The 21,863-nt window shown below is 41.5% G+C and overlaps 1 protein-coding gene and 1 non-coding gene across 11 annotated transcripts in view; both read left to right on the top strand.

Moving 5' to 3' along the window:
- Positions 1-21,863, top strand: part of Lin54 (lin-54 DREAM MuvB core complex component) — a 72,935-nt gene that overhangs the window by 34,430 nt on the left and 16,642 nt on the right. For all 10 annotated transcript variants that reach the window (XM_059274793.1, XM_059274790.1, XM_059274791.1 and 7 more), the window contains 3 exons: positions 289-431; positions 13,606-13,822; positions 21,557-21,630. In XM_059274793.1, coding sequence (XP_059130776.1) covers positions 289-431; positions 13,606-13,822; positions 21,557-21,630 — 434 coding nt within the window. The remainder of the gene's footprint in view (positions 1-288; positions 432-13,605; positions 13,823-21,556; positions 21,631-21,863) is intronic.
- LOC131921312 (small nucleolar RNA SNORA7) lies at positions 12,103-12,242 on the top strand. Its single transcript, XR_009381940.1, has one exon. It is a non-coding gene; the product is annotated as a small nucleolar RNA SNORA7 (small nucleolar RNA).

The raw sequence follows: 21,863 nt of genomic DNA, 5'->3' as shown, positions 1-21,863 counted from the left end.
CAAATAGGAAGACAGCCATAGGCCAGGTAAAATTCAGAAGCAGACTCAGGGCATAAGTCCTGAGTTGTCTCAAGCTCGCTCTCTGATGGATATAGCTTAACTGTGTTTTGGAGCGTGTTCTTAGGTAATCCTTAGGTTTACTGGAATTCATTAGGGTCTCACTAATGTCTCTAAAGTCATATATTGGTATATGTGAAACTAAAGCCCTTGTATATGTAGGTTATTATCATGTAAGTGTTTATAACTATTACTAAATCCATCAACTGATGGGCTGCCTCTCATTTGCAGGTAGGGTTCTTTCACAGTCTACCCCTGGAACTCCATCAAAGACCATAACAATATCGGAAAGTGGCGTTATTGGATCAACTTTAAATTCTACAACACAGACACCAAATAAGATAGCCATCTCACCTTTGAAGTCACCAAATAAGGTAAAAAATAAAATCAGTCACAAATGCCAGATATTGTGATTGCTGCCTTTATTGTTTTACAAGAAACTTCAAATACTTTAGTTTTCATATATTCCCAAGCGGATATAGTAACTCAGTGAATACAGGATTAATTCAGCAATCAAATTGTTTTCTTTCTTTTCTTGCTTATTGTTTAAGACTTGGTCTACTCTGTAACCCTGGGTGGCTGGCCTAGGACTCAACGTCTCCTGCTTCTGCCTCCCAGGTGTGGTGATCAAGGACCCCCCTCTTCCCCGCTCCTTTTCCCCCCTCTCTCTGAGCTATATCCTCAACCACAAGCAAGGAGTTTTTGCTAGTAAAGATTTTATCTTAAACGCTTGGTGCCAGGTGGTGGTGGCACATGCCCTTAATCCCAGCACTCAGGAGGCAGAGGCAGGCGGATCTCTGTGAGTTCGAGGCCAGCCTGGTCTACAGAGTGAGTTCCAGGACAGGCTTCAAAGCTACACAGAGAAACCTTGTCTTGAAAAACCAAAAACCAAAAGAAAACAAAAAAAACACTTGGTAACAGAATAATCATTGGTGATTTTTATGGGCCTTATGAATATAGATACTTTTTTTTTAAATAAAGTATATGATGTGGCTAGTTATTCTTCAGCTAGTATTTAGCAAAATTACTCTTGGGTAGTAATAAATATATGTAGTAAGCTTGTAGTTATAAAATGCTAAAGTAACCGTTTCTTTATGGATATGTGAGTTTTTTGCTAGATAATATTCAGTACTAGAAAAGGATATTAGATGTTGCTAAGCATATTATCGGTATATTTGAAGCTTAACTACAATTTATTCAAAGTATTTGAAGGCTTTTCATGTTTTGTTTTCATTCTAAGGTGGCAAGTATCTAACTTCTCTAAGACATACTGGTGTCATTATACCAATGTAGAAAAGCATACAAAACAGGTATATTTTAGAAGTCACTTGGGTGGAAAATGTTTTTTGTTTTTTTTTTCCCTGTGAGATGCCACCCTATGATTCTGGAAATATATTGTCTTTTGTCCCTGACTTTTTCCTTGATTTACAGCTCTTCATAAATTAAACAACATTGAATGTTTGCTTTATATGATATGTAAATATGGTATCATACAGCTTATTAAAGTAGGCATCCACATGCAATAAACAAAGTTTTCTGCAATAGAGTGGAGTCAGCTTATTGTTTCATGCATAATGGTAAGCCCTGGGGCTAAAACATAAGTAAGGGTTTTAACTTCAAGGAGTTCAGTAAGAACATTAGATGGAAGCATGAAAAGTTGTCTACAGAATTTTAATGATTACAAGTAGACTGGTTGTGTGTGTGTGTGTGTGTGTGTGTGTGTGTGTGTGTTCATGACTAAGGTTTAGACAGAGAAGGCTACTCTTGTTTTGTTTTGCCTTCAGTCTCTATAGCCTCGGCTGTGCTTGAACTCAAGGCCTCTCTCATAACTGTGAGAGATATAAATTGAGGAAATACACTCACAATTACAGAACAAAGTAGACAGCTGAACTTGTCCTCTGATCTGACCAGGAGCTAATCCACCTCACAGGCAGGAGCAGGGAGAAGGGGCATGTGACTCTTCTCCAGCTCCTTATTAAAGGTCATGTAATTGTGTAGTGGTATTTGCTCCGCCCATGACCTTGGGCTATACACAATTCTGCAGATCTGAGTTAATGCCCAGCAAGAAAAAGAAATAAGGGATTAAGGTGAATGTGCAAACTTATCACAGTTGACTCATTTACATTAATATGCACATATAAAATGTAAAGACCACACCACAGTTGAGCTGTTAGAATTAAGGATTAAGTTTAGCAAGATGACTGGACGTATGGCCAGTGTGTGTTGTTTCTTCAGGACTTGGGGTGCAGCCCGGTTGGTGCAGGTGCTTGCCTAGCATACATGAAGCCCTGGGTTTGGTTCCCGCAGTGAATAAAAGTGTACATGATCCCACACACCTGCAGTCTTAGTGGAGGCTGGTGGCCCAGAAGTTGGAGGTCAAGCCAAGGCTCAGTTTGACACCAGCTTGGAATCATGTCTTAAAAAAAAGTGTATGTGTGTATGTCTGGACCCCACCCCCCCCCCCCCCCCGTGTGCAAGACATATATATATATAAACTTCTGTCTATTGTACTATATTAATTTGCATTAGGTACCTACATATATATAATATATATATTATATATATATATATAATTTAAAAAATTATTTTGGTTCTGGGAATTGAACCAAAGTATCATACATTCTGAGCCCATGTTTTATCACTGAGCTGTATGCTCCCTGCTTCATTTAACCAGTGTTGTATAGTTTTTATTGTAGAACTTTGACTTTTCTGGTTGAATGTATGCATCAGTATTGTGGGGTTTGTGTTAGTTTTGGTGACTGTTGTAATGTGGTCGCTTTCTTGATGCTGTTTTAGAGAGCTTGCTGCTCTTGACCTGAGGCAGTACTGGCGGGTTTTATCTGCTGATGGCCTGTCCTGACACTGCTGCATTTCTCACTTAGTGTTCGCCAGGTTTTCAGGTTTTCTGGCAGAGCCATCTGTTTGCATGTGTAAGAGCCTGTCGTCTACTGACAGTGACAGTCTGACTTCCTCTCTGCTGTGCACGTGTTTCTTCCTCTTCCCGCACTACTCTGCACGGCACTTGCAGCACTTCATCGAGTGAAGAGTGAGAGGAGCTTTTTCCCCTTGTTTGAGATGTTTAGAGAGGAAGTTCTTGCTTCTTCCTCATCAGAAAACTAGCTGTTGTATTTTTGGGTATGGCCTTATGTGTTTAAGTATGTTCCTTCTGGTCCTTGAAAGCCCTATCCCAAAGGGTTACAAGGTTTCATAACAATCTTTTTTTCTTTTGTATCTGTTGAGATGATCACATGGTTGGTTGCATTACATTTATTGATTGTTGCTGTTTCTTCTCACTTTGTAGTCCAGGCTGTCCTGGAGCTCTGTGTAGCCCAGATTAGCCTCCAGCTCAGGGCAGTCCTCTTCTCTCCCTGAATGCTGTAGGTGATACTTCTAAGGTGCTTTGTTGTTGATGTCATAGTTACTGTTTCGTGGTACTGGGGACCTGGCTTAGGCAAACACTGTGTCAGTAACCCCTACCCCTTGCTCAGTTGGCTAGTAGTCCGTTGAGAATTTTTGCATCTGGATTTGTCAAAGATGCTTGCCCATAGTTTTCTTTTGTGGTTGTATTCTTATTTACTTTTGGTGTTGCAATAGTACTGACGACATAGAATATCTTTGGAAGAATTCTTTGATTTTTTTTTTTGTACTAATTTAAACAAATTTGGTATATGCTGTAAATGTTTTAGTTGAATTCAGCAGGGAAGCTGTCTGGCCCTGTCCTTATCTTCGAGAGGACTGAAGAAAGGATTTGGGAAACTGATTCAGTCTCCTTGCTTGTTACTGGTTTCTTCAGGACTCTGTGTTTTTCTTAACAGTTGTTGTATAGGTGTTCTTGGTCATTCCTGGTGATGACTGTATTCCTGGGATGGCTGTTGCAATCTCTCCCTTTTCCCTGCTAGTTTTGTTTTCTTTCCAAGATGGGATCTTATTGAGTAACCCAGTGGCCTCATGCTTACTCTAATAGCCAGGTTAACCTGGAGTTCGCAGTCTTCGTGCCTTGGCCTCTCAAGTGCTGGGACATGCATCCCAAAGCTTAGTAAGGCTACCTCCCCCTATGTCAGTCACACTTGTATGTGTGAGTAAACCAGGAATTGCTTCTCTCTTCTACCACATTGTCCTAGGAATTGAACTCAGGCCCCCAGGCGTGTGGTAAGCACCCTCACCCACTGAGCCATCCCACTCACTTGCCTTCTGGACTTTCCTTTCAAGTCTCATTCCGTAGCTCAGGCTAGCCTGGAACTCTTCCCAAATATTGGAATTACAGGTATGAGGCACTGTGCTCAGAAGTGCTTTTTTTTTTTTTCTTTCTATTGAGATAGGGTCCCTCTGTTAGTAACCCTGGCTGTCTTGCAGCTTGATATGTAGACCAGGCTGGCCTGGATTTGCCTCCTTTCTGCCTCCGAGTGCTGGGATTAAAGGCATGTGCCACCACACCCAGGGGTCTCCATTTTTATCTCTGGCTAAGCATTTATCAGATGTATTTTTTAGAAGAACTATGACTGTTGTAGCTTTAGTTTCTCTTGCATTTTTATTTTTGCTTATTTACTTTTGCTGAGATCTTTGTTATTATTTTCTCCTAACCTATGGTCTGGTTTGTTCCGTTTCTCGTTCCTTAAAATGTAACATAAGTTGTGTTTTGATATCTTTCTGGTTTTTGAAATGCTGTATTTCCATTTTCATTTTTTCAAGAAATTTAAAACATTTCCTCTTGGTTTCCATAATCTGTTGGTTATTTCAGAGTAATTAGGATGATGTGGTGGTACACACCTGTAATCTCTGTACTTGAGAAGCTGAGACAGAAGGATGGAGACTTCAAGGCCAGCCTGGGCTAAGTATAAGACCATCTCAAAAAAGAAAATAAAGAGATTGCTTTTCATGTATTTATATGATTTTCAAAATTTTATTATCATACCGATTTCTAGTCTTGTTGCATTGAGATTGGAAAAGACATGAGGTGTGATTTCAGGATTCAAATTTTGTTGAGCTTTTTCCCATGACTATATGATGTGTCTTGCAAAATGTTGCACATGATAATGAAAAAAAAAGTATAATTTGTAAGGATTGGATGGAGTGTTGTGTTGGTGTTTTTAGGTCATTTGGTCTAGGCTGCAGCTTGAGCGATGTTTCTCTTGGTTTCTGTCTGCATGGCGTTGCTGCACTGGGGTGTTGGGGTCCTCACTGGGACTGGGGAGTCTGTCCCTTCCTGCTCTGACACTGTATCTGTGTATAGCTACAGTTGTCCCTTTTTCCTGATTGCCTCGTTATCCTTCTGATGGTTTGGTTGTCAGACAGCGGTCTTCCTTAGTGCCCCTTACTGTTGGTGAGTTGAAATCTGTTTTACTTCACAGAAATATAGCCGCTCCCACTTCTTTTGGATTGTTGGCTTGGAATACTCCTATTCTGCCTCTTTGTGTTCTTTTGTGTTCGAAGTGAAGTCAGTTTCTTACAACAGTGTGTGCTTGGGCCTTGTTTTTTCATCCAGTTAGTTGGTGTGTCTTTAATAGGAGAATTTCACATTTAAGGTTAGTACATGCAGGTAATGTGTTTTCTCTTTCTCTCTCTCTTTCTTTGTTTGGTTTTTCGAGACAGGGTTTCTCTGTGCATCTCTGGCTGTCCTGGAACTCACTTTGTAGACCAGGCTGGCCTCAAACTCACAGAGATCCGCCCACCTCTGCCTTCTGAGTGCTGGGATTAAAGGCGTGTGCCACCATTGCCTGGCATTTTGTTGTTTTATTATTCTTTCTCTCTCTCCTACACTCTTCCTTTATGGTTAAGTAATTTACTATAGTAATGTGTTTTGATTCCAGATTATTTTGGTCTCTATTGAAAAGTATTTCTTTATGGTTACCATTAAGCTTACAGTAAAACTTGTTTTGATTTTAACAAACTATTTTGAAATTATTTCAGCGTAAGCTTATCAAAAGTCATAAAAAGAAATACAGAGAGTATATATGCTGTTACAAATTGTGTCTGGCATGGTGGTGCATGTCTTTAACCCCTGAGTTCTTGAGGCAGAGCAGGGGGAGCTCTGTGAGTGTGAGGCCAGCCTGGTCTACAGAGTGAGTTTAAGGCCAGCCAGAGAGGCTCCATAGAGAAACCTTGTTTCTAAATAAACAAGTAAATCTTGCATCCATAGGGCAGGGTAATGGTCCAGCAGGTAGAAGTCGTTGATGCAAGCCTGGTAGCCTGAGTTTGTTCTTCAGGACCACATGGGAGAGGAGGAGAGAACTGACTTCTGCAGGTTGTCCTCTGCCCTCCATACTAGTGCAGTGGCATCTACATGTGTGTGTACATCACACACATAAATAACTACACATAAAAAACAACACAAAATGGCATTCTAGTGCCTGGGAGGCTGAGGCAGGGGGATTGCCACAACATCAAGGCCAGGTTAGCCAGGGCTACAATTAAGACTCATCTAAAAAACAAAGAAGGTATAGAAGTACTATAGAAGAATTTCAAGAGTATAAATATAATAGTCTGTCTCTCTCTCGTTGTCTTTGTTTCTCTCTCTTTCTCTGTGTGTGTGTGTGTCTGTACTTGAAACAGTCTCACTGTATGGCTGTCCTGAAACTAGCTATATATGAAACCATACTGGCCTTGAACTCAGAGATTCCCTGCTTTTGCTTCCGAGTGCCGGGATTAAAGGTGTCACCCTCTTTGCCTGGGTAGTAAAAAATTTTAGATGCTATGGAATTCAAATACAAGTTTATAAAAGAAAAGATAAAATACAAAATTTTCACTGCTATACATAGTCTGTGTTTCAAAGTATACAGTGGATAATCAGTTAATTATCAACAATATCTTACGATACCAACACAATTACCCTGATGCTCCTGGAAGATTGAGGCACGAGGATCCTGCATTCAGGGCCAGTCTGGGCAACTAGTGAAACCTTTGTCAGAGAAGAGGTGGAGGAAGATGGCTCTTAGGTTTAATGGAATGCACTTTCAAAAATGATATAACCATTTATTTTCACATGCTACTATTTAATAGACTAGAAGATGGCATTAGGCTGGAATTTACAATTGGCTGAGTAAAGCTTCAGTCTTCCACTGGGCTGAAAGAGAAGAAGACACAGAAAAAAGGCACATGAGGGAGGCTTTTACAGAGCACACCAGAGAGTAAGCACTTTACTGGGTAAAATTCAGTTGTATCACTTTATTTTATGCCAAGAGGAACGAAGATATGTCTGACTTTATGCTTAAAAAGCAGAAGTACAGATTTTTAGTAAACAACGAGTGGTCTTTAATATTATAATTATTTGTATTTTTTACACTGAAGTGCTACATTCACATGGGTAATTGTCCTTAGCTAAGCAGAGGTTAGCTGGGAGGTTAAACAATGGTAAGGGCTTCCTATTATAAGGAATTGTCATGCTTAGTTGTCGGTGGCTGTTGAGGTCTGCGGTTTTGTGTGCCCTCTGCTGACACCATGGCAGCCACTGAAGAGCTTGTGGTAGGTAGGTGACAAAACTGAATGCAAGTAAAGCAATGTGTCTTGAAAGTATTGATGTTGTGGTTAGAGTAATTGATGCAGAGGTACAGGGAAAGAGGGAGAGATACTGACTAAAGAAGCAAATGGAATTCTTAGCCCAGAGTGTTTGTTTGCTAGAGTATATTGCAGTTGGCTTGTTTATACACTTTAATAATTGCCATTTCTAAACTAAACATATTATTTATGAAATTTTATTTTAGGTTCGTTTATCTTATTTTATGTTTGTGATGTTTTGCCTGCATTTATGTATCTGTATGTCTGGTGCTCTCAGAGCTCAGAGTAGGGTGTTGGATCCTGTGCTGGCTGATTTTGTCAACTTGACACAAATCTAGACAGATGTGGGAAGAGGGAATCTTAATTGAGAAAATGCCTTTGTAAGATTGGCATGTAGGCAAGTCTGTAAGGCATTTTCTTTTTCCTTTTTCTTTTCTTTCTTGCTTTTCTTTTCTTTTTTTTTTTTTTTTGGAGATAGGATTTTTCTGTGTAGTCTTGGCTGTCCTGGAACTCGCTCTAGACCAGGCTGGCCTCGAACTCAGGAATCCACCTGCTTCTGCTTTCTCTAGGTTTGGGTTACCATGCCTGGCTATAATGACTTTTCTTGATTAATGATTGGTTTGGGAGACCTTGCTCCCTGGGGCAATGCCACTCCTGGGCAGATGTTCCTGAGTAGTTTAAGAAAGCAGGCTGATATCATCAGAGAAGCTTCCTCCTGCAGCAGATGGGAGCAAATACAGAGACTTGCAGACAGACATTACACTCATCCCTAAATGGCATGACTCCATCAAATCCCTCCCCTCAGGGCTCAGGGAACCACATGGAAGAGGAGGCAGGAAGAGTGTAAGAGCCAGAGATGGGATGGTGGACATCAGGAGAACAAGGCCCTCTAAATCAATGTGAACAAAGCTCATATGAACTCACAGAGACTGAGGCAACATGCACAGGGCCTGCACAGGTCTGTGCCAGGTCCTCTGCATATGTATTATGGCTTCCAGTTTAGTGTTTTTATGGGATTCCTGAGTGTGAGAAGGAGTGGGTCTCTGATTCTTGTGCTTTCTCTTGGGCTCTTTTCCTTCTGTTTGTCTTGTTTAACACCAATATGATTGTTTATGTTTTATCTTAATTATATTTTACTATGTTATATTTTATTTTTTCTCTTAGAAGCCTTTCTTTTTAAATGAGAGATAGACAGGAGGTAGATCCAGATGGAAGGGAGATGGGGAGAAACTGGGAGTAGAGGAAGGGGAAACCATAACCAAAATATATTATGTGAGAAAAAATATTTTCAATAAAGGGAAATTTAAAAAAAATAAAGGAAGAAAGCAGGCTGAGCAAGCCATGAGGAGCAAGCCAGTAAGCAGCACTCCTCTGTTGTTAGTTGTTTTTACTCTTTGGGCGGCCTGCCACCCAGCTCCCAAATAATCACACACAGAGACTTTTTCTTTCTTATGAATGCCCGGCCTTAGCTTGGCTTGTTGCTAGCCAGCTTTTCTTAAATTATTATATCTCCCTTTTGCCTCTGGGCTTTTACCTTTCTCTATTCTATATACCTTTCTTTACTTCTTACTCTGTGGCTTGCTGGGTGACTGGCCCCTGGTGTCCTCTCTCCTCCTTTTCTCACTCCTTCGATCTTCTCTTCCCAGATTTCTCTTCCTATATATTCTCTTTGCCTATATATTCTTTTGCCTTGCTATTGGCTGTTCAGCTATTTATTAATTAGACCAATCAGGTATTTTAGACAGGCAAAGTAACATAGCTTCACAGAATTAAACAAATGTAACATAAAAGAATGCAACTTGCTGGGCGGCAGTGGCACACATCTTTAATCCCAGTACTCAGGAGGCAGAAGCAGACAAGTCTCTGAGTTCGAGGCCAGGTGGTCTATAGAGCGAGATCCAGGACAGGCACCAAAACTACACAGAGAAACCCTGTCTCGGAAAACCAAAAAAAAAAAAAAAAGAATGCAACACATCTTTGCATCATTAAACAAACGTTCCACGGCATAAACAAATGTAACACAAATTAATATTCCACAATACTCCTTCATGGCCTTTGCTTCAGTTCCTGCCTCCAGATTCCTGCCTTGAGTTCCTGCCATTCTTCCTTTGTTGGTAGACTGTGATGTGTAGTTGTAAGATGAAGTAAACTCTTTCCTCCTCCAGTTGCTTTGGTTATAGTGTTTTATCACAACATTAGAAACCCTAACTAAGATGGATCCCCTGGCCGGGCGGTGGTGGCGCACGCCTTTAATCCCAGCACTCAGGAGGCAGAGCCAGGTGGATCTCTGTGAGTTTGAGGCCAGCCTGGACTACCAAGTGAGTCCCAGGAAAGGCGCAAAGCTACACAGAGAAACCCTGTCTTGAAAAACCAAAAAAAAAAAAAAAAAAGATGGATCCCCTGGAGTTGGAGTATGGATGATTGGGAGCTGCTGTGAGTTCAGGGAACAGAACCCAGGTTTTCCTCAAGAGCAGACAGTGCTCTTTGCTGCTGAGCCATCTCTCTAGCACCCACAACTAGTTTTCCAATACAAGGAAGGAAGATGTGAAAAAGAAAGAAAAAGAGATAGGTAAGTCCTAGTGTTCATTCACCACTTAGAAGTATATATTGAATGCCTACTATATGTTAGGGCAGTACTCTTTTTAGGGGAAATGTGGATATATGAAACCTAAAGTTCTATGTAGGATAAAGAAAACATTATTTTAAAAATGAGCCAAATAATTGTACAAACTTAAAATTTCAAAATCAAGAAAAGATAAAAGCGGTGGGTAGATGGCTCGGCAGGGAAAGGCTCTTCCTGCCAAGCCTGAGGACCTGAGTTTGGTTTTTGGGACCCACATAGTGGAACAAGAGCACCAACTCCAATGGTGCATCAGCTCCAATTGGGAGCATTGGAGAATGTATCCCAGAATGGGAACATTGCCCTGAGTTATGTTTTCGTATAGACGTGTTTCTGGGATAGACGTCAGCCAAAAGAGCACAGGACTGGAGATGATGAACATGTTACAACCACTGTGATTAGAGTTGGTAATGGCTTGGAATGGAGAGAAAATAAACAGGGTCAGGTGAGGAATAATCTACAAAACAAAGCAAATTTAGGACTAGTTGCATTCCTAATTAGAAGGTGGCATGCTCCTGCAGTGAGGTGCTAAAGTCAGAGAGAATGCTAGTCACTTAGTGTCTGACTGGCAGACTGGGGCAGGCGAAGGCTCCTGAAACCAATTCTGGATGTTCTACGAACATCTGGCAGGAAGTGATCTGAGCGGTGATGGTGCAGCAAAGCTGAAAGTTAACACAGATTTTGAGAAGTGGCCCCAAAGTTGGTTACTTATGCTGTGAAGCCTCTATGTAAATGAGTGATGGTAATGAATGTAATTTGAAGAGAAAGGATGCTATTTTCCTTGTGATCTGCTATAAGCCTAGTAAGAGTGAACTAGAGTAGGATCCTTTGAGTTCTCTGAATTTGTATTTTGTTTTTTGTTGGTGTTTTGTTTTAATTTTTATTACAATGTATTGTGTGTGTATGCTTGTGTTTGTGTTGGAGTGTGCATGGAAATCAGGACAGTTTGCTGGGAGCTTCACTTTTGTTCAGCAAGTGCTTGGCCGTTGAACTATATCCTTAGACCTGATAGGAAGATCTTCAAACAAAAAATTTTAAACTGAGATTAAGAATTCAGCAGTTTAGATGCATATTAAGAACAAAGCTCCTTCCTTCCTTTTTGAATTTCCTGTCAATAGACCCACATTTAAGAAAATCCCACAGTGAATTCTTGAGGCAAAAGGTAAAGTAAGAAACATAGAGAAAATAGGTTAGTAAAAGTAAATTTGTAGATGTGCAAAACTAGTACCGTAAGACATTTACGTGTGAGATGTCAGGATCAAGTCTAGGTCTTGTACATACCAGCCAAGTAAGGACTGTAGCACTGAGCAACCTTCCCAAAGCTCATAAAATATTTAGCCCCAAAGAAGACAAAAAAGGAGAGAAACAAAAAAAAGGTTGAATTATTTGAAAGGAGACTACAGTGACTGATTTAAGTAAAACATGTGACTGTATGTATGACATGTAAATAGACTTGGGCCAGCGATGGCTTAGTGGCTTAAAGTGCTGGCTGCACAGGTCTTGCAACCTGAGTTGATCACCAGGAAGAGAACTGACTCGAACCCTCTTTTCTATGACCTCCAGATCCATGTCACTCAGACAGACACATCATAACCACACATACATAGTAATAATAGATATGTATTTTAAAAATGGAGACAGATTTGTATACTGATTTAAAATGTAGTCAGATCCAACTTAGGCAGTTGAAAACCAGTTAGGTATAGCTTATAAGAGTGGTAGCTTCAAGCTTCAGATAAAGAAAAAGTTTAACAATTAAAAGGTCTGAGTTTCTGTTTTTAACATTTTCTTTTTATGTGTATGAGAGTTTTGCCTTTCTGTGTGTCTATGCACTGTGTATATACCTGGTACCCACAGAAACCAGAAGAGGGCCTCAGATCCCCTGGACCTGGAATTATAAAGGAGAGTTGTGAGCCAGGTCCTCTGCAAGTGCTGGCCTGTTGAGATTGCATCCGGAGAGTGGCTAGTATTCCGCCAGCTTCAGAAGCGGGAGGGAGAGCAAGCTTAGCAGAGGAACCCATTCCATTCCCAGTATGCTCAGTAGCTGGTGATTGGAAGACACCCTGCAGCATCACTTGGGGAAAAAAAAGAATAGAAAGTGCCTATGACTTAGTTATCTCCACCCCCATTTTAAAAAATTTGTTTTGTTTTGCAGTGCTGTGAATCAAGCTTGAGGCCCCTCAAATACTAAACAAGCACTCGACTAGTGAGCTCTGCCCTATGAAATAGAAAAAGTGTGAATAATAAGTGAATTTAGATTGTCATCTGGTGGTTGTCTGTGTGAGGCCTTTCTGTAGACTAACTAGGGGTATATGTAATCTTTCATGAGCTAATATATTGCAAGAGATTAAACTGCCTTTATTTTACTTATTTATTGTTTTAAGTAGGGTTTCAGTGTGTCACCGCAGCAGCCTTGACAGACTCACCATCTGGCCTCAGCTTCTTCACTGCTGAGGTTGCCAAGTGTCCACCGCCCACACCCAGTTCACCTTGGCTTGTGTGGACAGTGTGTTAGACATGAGTCACACGTAAGTTAGGGACATCTCATGAGACTAGTTGTTTTCTGGGCTGCTTCTGAAATTTTATTTGCTTCCCAGGAGGTCTCAGCTTACTATCTGGTAGAGAAAAATTATTAAAATGATCTTTAAAATTTGATTCAGATTTGTTATACCCAAAATTGGTTAGTTTCTCTAGACAACCATTAGTTGGAATAATTTTGAACTGTATTTGGCATCATGTCCATAGGTTTGTGTAGCAGGGTGGTGGGTGTTGTAGCCTTTCAAAATCCACTAAACTTCATACAGGAACAGAATGGTCCTTCTTTAGAACATATTAAAAAAAACCAATATAGTTAGTTTATTTGGTAAAAACATCTGTATTCTCTTTCTAATTCTGAGAGTCAAAAAAAGATAACTTTGTCATAAATGTTACCTAATAGCAACAAAATTGTGTGCATTCTTGCATTTTTTCAGTTTTTAAATTTTTTTTGTTTTTGAGATTATAATATGATTACAATGTTTTTCTCTTTCCTTTCTCTAAGCCCTCCCAAATCTCCCTCCCTGCTCTTCTTCAAATTCTTCTGAGTTTTTTTTTAAGATTTATTTTTAAAGTGTGTGTGTGTGTGTGTGTGTGTGTGTGTGTGTGTGTGTGTGTGTGTATGAGTGCAGGTGCCTGGGGAGGTAGAAGAGTGCATTTGATCCCCTGGAAATTGAGTAGCAGGGAGTTGTGAGCTGCCTCCCATTGAACTTGGGGACCAAACTCTGGTCCTCTGGAGAGTGCTTATCACCTGAGCCGTCATCTCTCCTTCTCCAGCTGAATGTTCTTTTTCTTTTCTTTCTGAACAAGTTGTTGAGACTTAAGAGCACACTCTGTCACCTTAGTGACTGTCGTAAGTTAACAGGTTAATGGTAGACATGTTGTTCTGTATTATCTGACAGGCAGTGAAATCAGCTGTGCAGACCATCACTGTTGGAGGGATGAACACGTCACAGTTTAAGACCATCATTCCTCTGGCGACTGCTCCCAATGTCCAGCAGATCCAAGTACCTGGAAGCAAGTTTCATTATGTGCGACTTGTTACCGCCACGACAGCCAGTAGTGCGGCCCAGCCAGCTAGTCAGAATCCCAGTGTAAACACTCAGCCTCTTCAGCAAGGTTTGTGACCGTGTTTCTCTTAACAGCAGTACATGCTCTGAACACTGTGAGAGAACATTGCTTCTGTTTTTACATCTGGCATTTCCTCCGACAGTATGAACAAGCAGTGGTTACAGAAGACAGTGAAGTAAGAGCATAGTTGTATGTAACTACTGTTTCATTCCAGGAGAAGTTAGTTGCTATAATACCAGATAATCATGAGTATTCGTTAATTGAGTAGCTATTTTACTGCTAACTAAACCTCTACTATTTATGTCAATGGGATAGCTTTGTTTACTCTCTGAACTAGACAGCTCTTTGCTAAAAGCTTGGGTCAGTTGACATGACAAATGATCAGTGTATAAATAAGAATGTGACCGGGCATTGGCGCACGCCTTTAATCCCAGCACTCGGCAGGCAGAGCCAGGCGGATCTCTGTGAGTTCGAGGCCAGCCTGGTCTACAGAGTGAGTTCCAGGACAGACACCAAAACTACACAGAGAAACCCTGTCTCGAAAAAACAAAACAAAACAAAACAAAACAAAACAAAAAAAAGAATGTAACAGCTTAATCTGTTTTTGAATAGTACTTACTTTAAGATTATCATTGGCACTCTACCAATCAGCTGATAGAGTGCTTGCCTTGCATGCACAGAACCTAGGTTTGCTCGTAACACCACAGACTGGGTGTGGCTGTACACGCCTTGTCAACCCAGCACTTGGGAGGTGGGTGCAGAAGGAGCAGAAGTTTAAGGTCCTCGTTTATGTGGCAGTTTCAAGGCCACCCTGCAATAAGACTCTGCCAACAGACAAGCATTCCTGTTACCTGATACATAGGCACACACGTAACTGTTCTCATGCTTGGCTACTTTTCAAAAGTTGAGCAGAATGGAAGGTTCAGAATAACTTAGAGCTTAGAGCCTGTTTTTCTTTGGAAAAGTGCTTTATGTTCAACAATGTCAAATTGAAGAGATTAGGATGTGGTTCAGTGCTGGAGTGCTTGCCTAATATATGTAAGGAGGGCTTTAGGCCCGATCCCAACACCACAAAACCCAGTGCAGAGATAAATGCAAGAATCAAATACCAGATAGTTATTTATTTTGAGTTCCCTGTGGAGGATGGGTCAAGTGTGTTGCACTCATGTGGAGGTTCTCTTGGGGAAGCTGGTTCTCTCCTTCATTATGTGAGTCCCAGGGATCAAACTCAGGTCTTTAAGCCTGGTGGCAAGCACCTTCCCTCCCTGAGCCATCTCCCTGGTCCTGTCATAGCATTCCTCTTCACTTGTTTGTTTGTTTGTTGATTATATATCAGTGCTCTCTCTGCATGTACCCCTGCCTGCCAGAAGAGGGCACCAGATCTCATTACAGATGGTTGTGAGCCACCATGTGGTTGCTGGGAATTGAACTCAGGACCTCTGGAAGAGCAGCCAGGGCTCTTAACCGCTGAGCCATCTCTCCAGCTCCTATCATAACATTCTTCCTTTTTTTCCTTTTTTTTTTTTCTTTTTTTGGTTTTTCGAGACAGGGTTTCTCTGTGTAGCTTTGCGCCTTTCCTGGAACTCACTTGGTAGTCCAGGCTGGCCTCGAACTCACAGAGATCCGCCTGGCTCTGCCTCCCGAGTGCTGGGATTAAAGGCGTGCGCCACCACCGCCCGGCATATCATAGCATTCTTAATGAAAAGGAAAATGAAACTTACATATCATGAACTAAAAGAGTCCTTTTTTTTATTTTCAATACTTACACTTAGTAGGAATGGATCCAGTGTACGTATATGTCATAGTGATATAAATCAGTTGTATTTTATGGGCGTTTGCATGTGTGTAGTGTGCCATGACTCCATTCCCAGTGTAACACTAGCTTGTTTTATTCATTGGTAGAGTAAAAATAGTGAACTGTAGATGCGGGAAGGGAGAGGAGTGGAACTGGACATCCCACAGTTCTAATGTGTTTATTCCTTCCAGCTTCCATCTCTTTCTGCATCTCTCTACTCCGTTTTCTTGTCCTCCTTACAGTCTCTGACTGACTCCTGCTTCCAAACTTCTTTGCCTCCCTCCTGCTTCCTCCACCCTACTCTGCCCTCTTCCAACCCATCCACATACGTATTCTGTGTATGCAGTTTCTCTCGTAGGCACCTGTATTTTTCTTTTCTGTCTTTACATAGAAGATCTACATATTTGTATTACGTAGTATTTTATAGGAATAGCAAGTTGAAATAGATGAGCCAAGAAGGTACTCTAGTTCATTAAATACATTATTGTAAATGTGGGTACCTAAGTTTTCCAGGAGGCTGTGTGCAGCACACATATGTGTGTGCATGAGGGGAGGAGGCGAAGACAACCCCATATTGATGGGACTGGGCAGGTCACAACCCTTCAGTATTATTTTTCTGAGCACCAGGGGATGATCCTATCCATGCTGCTTGCTCTATGTACTCACAGGAGGGTGACCATTCTCTCCTCTGTCCAAAGAGCAGGTGCTAGGGGTCAAGTGTACATTTGAACTTTCTTTTAAATCCAGTATTGCTAGCGCTCATCTGTAGTGGCTTTTTATAACTTTATTCATCCTTTGGTGTAACTGAGGAGAATCAAACTCAGAAATAACTTCAAATCCAATGTCACTGCACTTTATTTAGTCACTGTTCTGCTGTGAGGAGACACCATGACCATGGCGACTCTTGTAAAGGAAAATATTTGGGGCTGGCTTATAGTTTTGGAGGGTTAGTGCATTATCATCATGGTGAGAGCATGGCAAGCAGGTATGGCAGGCGTGGTGCTGGAGAAGTAGTTGAGGGCTGTGTCCTTCCAAAGAGTTCCATCCCCAGTGGCCAAGCATTCAGACATGAGCCCGGGGCCATTCTTATTCAAACCACTGCATACTGCTTATGCATTTTTATTGTAACTTTATTGAAATATTTTATATACACCTTCAAATTCTCTTTTATCTTTGTGTGTGCACACACTTGTGAGTTCAGGCTTACACTTGTCACAGCACATCTGGAGGTCAGAGGACAGACTTCGTGTCATTTCTCACCCTGTTGAGAACTCCTGCTGTCTCCTGCTCAGTACACCAGGCTGGCCCACTCCTTGAGCTTCCAGGATTCCCGTCTCACCTCCCATCCCACTACAGGAGTGCTGGAATTAGGCACTGTACAGCATCTGGCCCTTTGTGGGTGTGTGGAGCTCATGCTTAGGAGGCAAGTGCTTTCCCCACTGAGCTGGCTGTCCCAAGCCAGTCAGAGTTGTGCGGTCATGCTCACCGTGGCACTGGTGTGTGCTCCCTAGCGTGTGCTCCCTAGCGTGTGCTCCCTAGCGTGTGCTCCCTAGCGTGCCTTGTACCAGCCTGCTCCCCTTAGAGCTGTCTTCCAGGGCCATCAGTGTCTCTGCCTTTAGCTGCTAGCCTGCTGGTCTCCATCAGAGTCAAGAAGAGAGAATTCCATTGCTATCATGATGGCCTTTTATACAAAGAAGGCTTTTTCATTTATTGTTAAAACAGTTGTTTCCCTGTACAGTCTTTGAGACCAGGCTCCAAGCTTTACTTTTGCATAAATGAAACCCCAGGTGACATCCTTCCTGTCTTCCTACTCCCACTCCCTTCAAGGCTCTGGAAATGGCAGTAAGCAGTTTTCATAATTATACCTAATTGGCCCTGGACCAAGTTCTTTAGTCTGTTGCCAGCCTGTTTCCTGAGTTTATCCAGCGTTTCTCTACATCAGGTTTCTGTCCTCTGCAAGACAGCTCACCTTGAGTGTTTAGTCTGACAGCCGTCCTTGTTCGGATAGCTCTGCAGTGACTAGCCTTTTCTTCCCTTCCACCCTGTTCTGGCACTGAGGGTGGGGTGGTCATTTCCTTTCACCTCCCCCAGGTCTTTGGCATGCACTCTAACCGCCCCCCACCCCCACCCCCCGGGGCAGCACCCACTCCTTCACGCTGCGCTCTTCTGCTTTGTCTTGGTTCTTGCAGCTTGAGTTGGCTGTTTTGTTTCTCACACACTGCTGCCAAACAAATTTTCCTTTGTGCCGTTTTAATAATACTTAGGTACCTCAGAGTCCCTAGAAACTCCTCATTGCCTATAGAACTAAAAATATAGAATAAGAGTGGGCATGATGGCTCACGCCTGTAATCTTAGCACTGGGGTAGGCAGAGGTAGGCAGATTTCTGTGAGTTCAAGGCCAGCCTTGTCTATATAACAAGTTCCAGTCCAGTCAGAGCTATATGGTGAGACCCTGTCTCAAAAATTAAAATTAAATTTAAGAAAACAAGCCCTTGCCAGGTGGTGGTGGCACACGCTTTTAATCCCAGCACTCCGGGAAGCAGAGGCAGGTGGATCTCTGTGAGTTCGATACCAGCCTGGTCTACATAGCAAAGATCCAGGACAGCTAGAACTACATAGAGAGACCTTCTCTCTCAAAAACGAACAAACGAACAAACAAACAAAACACAAAATAAATATACACTTACTCTACCTTAGTATTCAAGGTTCCTCAGCATCCTGCCCCGTGTCCTCTGTGTCTACTTCAACCCTAAAGTCCGCCCAGACTGGCGTTTTTACTGACGTGTATGTGAGTGTGCTTTGTGGCTGCCACTTCTCAGGCTGTGTCTGCAGAAGCCCTGCCACAGTCCGTAGCTGCCTCCTGGCGGGGCCTCTCCTGGAGTCCTTCTCGTACTCTCCCGCGTTCCCAATTTCTGCCAACGAAGGTGTATATTTGTTTTCATTTCTTTGAAATCTCAAGGCAGTTTACCTTCTTAGTAGTAGTTTTTTTATTTCTTGAAATTTAAATATAATTACATCATTTTACTTCTTCCTTTTCCTCCCTCCATCCCTTCCTATGCATCCCCTCTTTGCTTTCTCTCAACTTCAATGGCTCTATTGTAGACGAATGTCTAAATAGTCTTATTAAATAAAAAACACGGAGTCAAATATAGGGGTGAAAACCCTAGAGAGATCAGGGAAATAGGGAAAGCCACTAGCCAACCTTACCTCACCAATTCTGCAGCTTCCAAAATGCCACGACTTCCTGTCTACCCACACACATAGGCCTTGCTGTTCTGTCATCTGATTTGCTCTCTCCGTTCAGCCACATCACTTCCTCTTCCTACCTAGCTCTGTTAATTCCTGTCTGTCTGTACAGACCTCCAGACCTCCATGGTTAACCAGTTTTGAATTTAAGGCATGTGCCACGACACCTGGCTCTGTTTCCAGTGTGGGCTTGAATATAAAGAGATCCTGCCTGCTAAGTGATAGGATTAAAGTTGTGTGCTAACATTGCCTGACTTCTGTGTTGTGGCTGGCTTTTCCCTCTGATCTCTAGGCAAACTTTATTTACTAAAGCACAAATAAAATATCACCACATTTTAGCACAAATAAAATATCACCACATTTCCCTCTTTTTGTCTAATAAAATTTTTTTTAAAGTTTTAACTAAGAAAAACTATATACAAAAAGTACAATAACTATATACAATATATACAAACAATAAATACATCAACAATGTCTAGTCCATTTGCATTTGACAAATTCAGAGAAAATATTCCATTGTCTATCCTATTTTGGTGAGTCCAAAATGTACCTAATTCACTTTCTATCCTATCTTGTATTACCAACAGAAAACTCTCTTATGATGTCTTTCAAACTTACACACTTAACACCTCTTAGTGAGTTTCTTTTCTGAATTTCTTAACAAGGAAATCTATAACTATAACTATCTAATCTTAAACTCCTTCAGAGACCTGAGAAGGAAATAATATTAACTGAGTAAAAAGGAAGTGCAAACAAGTGACTTCCAAAAAAATGTGAGTTATGACAGAAACATCCAGCAGTTTTCTCCAGTCCCACCAGGCCCCTGCAGTCCCTTGGCCTGCTCTTAAAATGATCACTCAGAAGCTTATATTATTTATAACTGCTTGGCTATTTGCTTAGGCTTATTACTGACTAGCTCTTACACTTAAATTAACCCATAATTCTTACCTATGTTTAGCCACATGGTTTGGTACCTTTTCTCAGTTCTGCCTTGTTGTCTTGCTTCCTCTGTGTTTGGCTGGCAGCTCCTGACTCTGACTTCCTCTTCCCAGAATTCTCCTTGTCTGCTTATCTGGCCTATACTTCCTGCCTGGCTACTGGCCAATCAGCGTTTTATTTATCAACCAATCAGAGCAACACATATTCACAGCATACAGACAACATTCCACAGCACTCTATTTCTTTAATTATTGTCACACACACACACACACACACACACACACACACTCACTCACTCACTCACTCATAACCTGCTCAGTCCCTATAAAGTACTTGTATGATTATGATTTCCGTTTTTCTGTGGGTCTGGAGAGGTGATTCAATAGTCCAGATAGCAATGCTGCCCTTGCAGAGGACCTGGGTTCAGTTTCCAGCATCTATATGGCAGCTCAACAATCGTCTGTAACTCCACTTTGATGGGATTTGACACACTATTAGAACCAGACATGCATGTGGTACACAGACATAAATGCAGGCAGGCAAAACACTGATACACATAAGATAAATCTAAAGAAATTTTAAGTAGTTTTTCTTTTCCTTGGGGTGCTTGCCTAATCTGTTCAACAATATGATCCTAAGAACAAATGCTTTATATTTTAGTTTCCTGGGGAGCATTGGCCAGAATATCATTTATTTAGTAGCAGTGGTTATTTATTTAGTAGTAGTGTTGATAACTGACGTTTATGGAGACTTGCTATTTGGTGGAAACTATTTTAGTCCTCTTTAATGAATTAACGTCTTTAATCCTTATACCCTGTCTGGGTAGTTACATTCAAAATCACAGGCAAAGAGACCACACATTTAAAAGTGGAAGTACTGGGGTTCGACCCACTGGATCCTCTGACTTTAGAACTTACTCTTTTCTAATTACTAATGTATGTGTGTATACATTCCTGTGAGTGTGTATGCATATATTTGAGTGTGTGTATGAGTAGTTATGCTCATGTATACATGTATATATGTTTGTGTGTACACGTGTGTGTATGTGAATGAATGTGTTCATGAATGTTGTATGTGCCTATATGCTTATTGGTGCATGAGTGTGTTGTATGTGCAGGTGTGCTCATGCATGTGTATGTGTGTGCATGAGTGCATGGCATATGCACACATGGATGTGTCAGAGTTGTAGGAGTTAGTTCTTCCCCTCCATCATATGGGTCCCAGGGACTGAAAGTCTTTACCTGCTGAGCCATTTTGCCAGCTCAAGAACTCAGGTTCTTAACCTTTTTGCTCTGTTGTCGATTTTAAATACTGAGTTGTACAAATAAGATCTTTTCTCTAGCTTGAATTCAAACACAGAAATTAGGAATAGTAGCATGGAATGGTGTACTTAGCTGAATTTGTAAATGGCAGACATTTGCTTGTGTGGTGAGCACGGGGAGAAGGAGTTTCAGCGGGTAGTCCTCAGCTGGGTGGATTACTCACCTTAGAGTAAGCAGCTTGGAAAGGGAACTCCCTTTTTTGTTTGTTTTGGTTTTGTTTGAGACTAGGTCTCTCTGTGTAGCCCTGGCTGGCCTGGAACTCATTATGTAGACCTGGCTAGCCTTCAATTCATAAGATCCACCTGCCTCTGCCTCCCAAGATTTGGTTAACTAGCTTGATTAAAGATTTTGCAAAATGAGAATCAAGTGGAATGCTTTAAACTGTTTCTTAAGCATGTCTTGAATGAGAATTATTCTTAAGTGTTTTGAGTACTGTTTTTTATAAATAAATTGTTCTTTTTTTCTTCCCCTTTTAAAAAGCAAAACCAGTGGTTGTTAACACAACCCCCGTACGGATGTCAGTTCCATTCGTCCCCACTCAGGCCGTTAAACAGGTGAGGATTGCACAGTTTCTCAGTTGTTCTCAAAGGGCAGTTGGAGTTTTAAGTTCAAAGTTCAGATTTGGTTATAAGAGGCTGGACATGGGGTTACATGCTTTTAATCCTAGTACCCAGGAGGCAGAGGCAGGAGGGTTTCTGCCTGTTCAAGGCCAGCCTGGCCTACAAAAGGAGGTCCAGGCTAGCAGGCTACACAGAGGGAAAAAAAAAAAGATTTATGTGTAGGAGAT

The sequence above is a fragment of the Peromyscus eremicus genome, chromosome 10, assembly GCF_949786415.1.
Source record: "Peromyscus eremicus chromosome 10, PerEre_H2_v1, whole genome shotgun sequence".
NCBI lineage: Eukaryota > Metazoa > Chordata > Mammalia > Rodentia > Cricetidae > Peromyscus > Peromyscus eremicus.
Note: the sequence above shows the minus strand (reverse complement) of the source record. Positions and strands in the feature narration are given on the sequence as shown.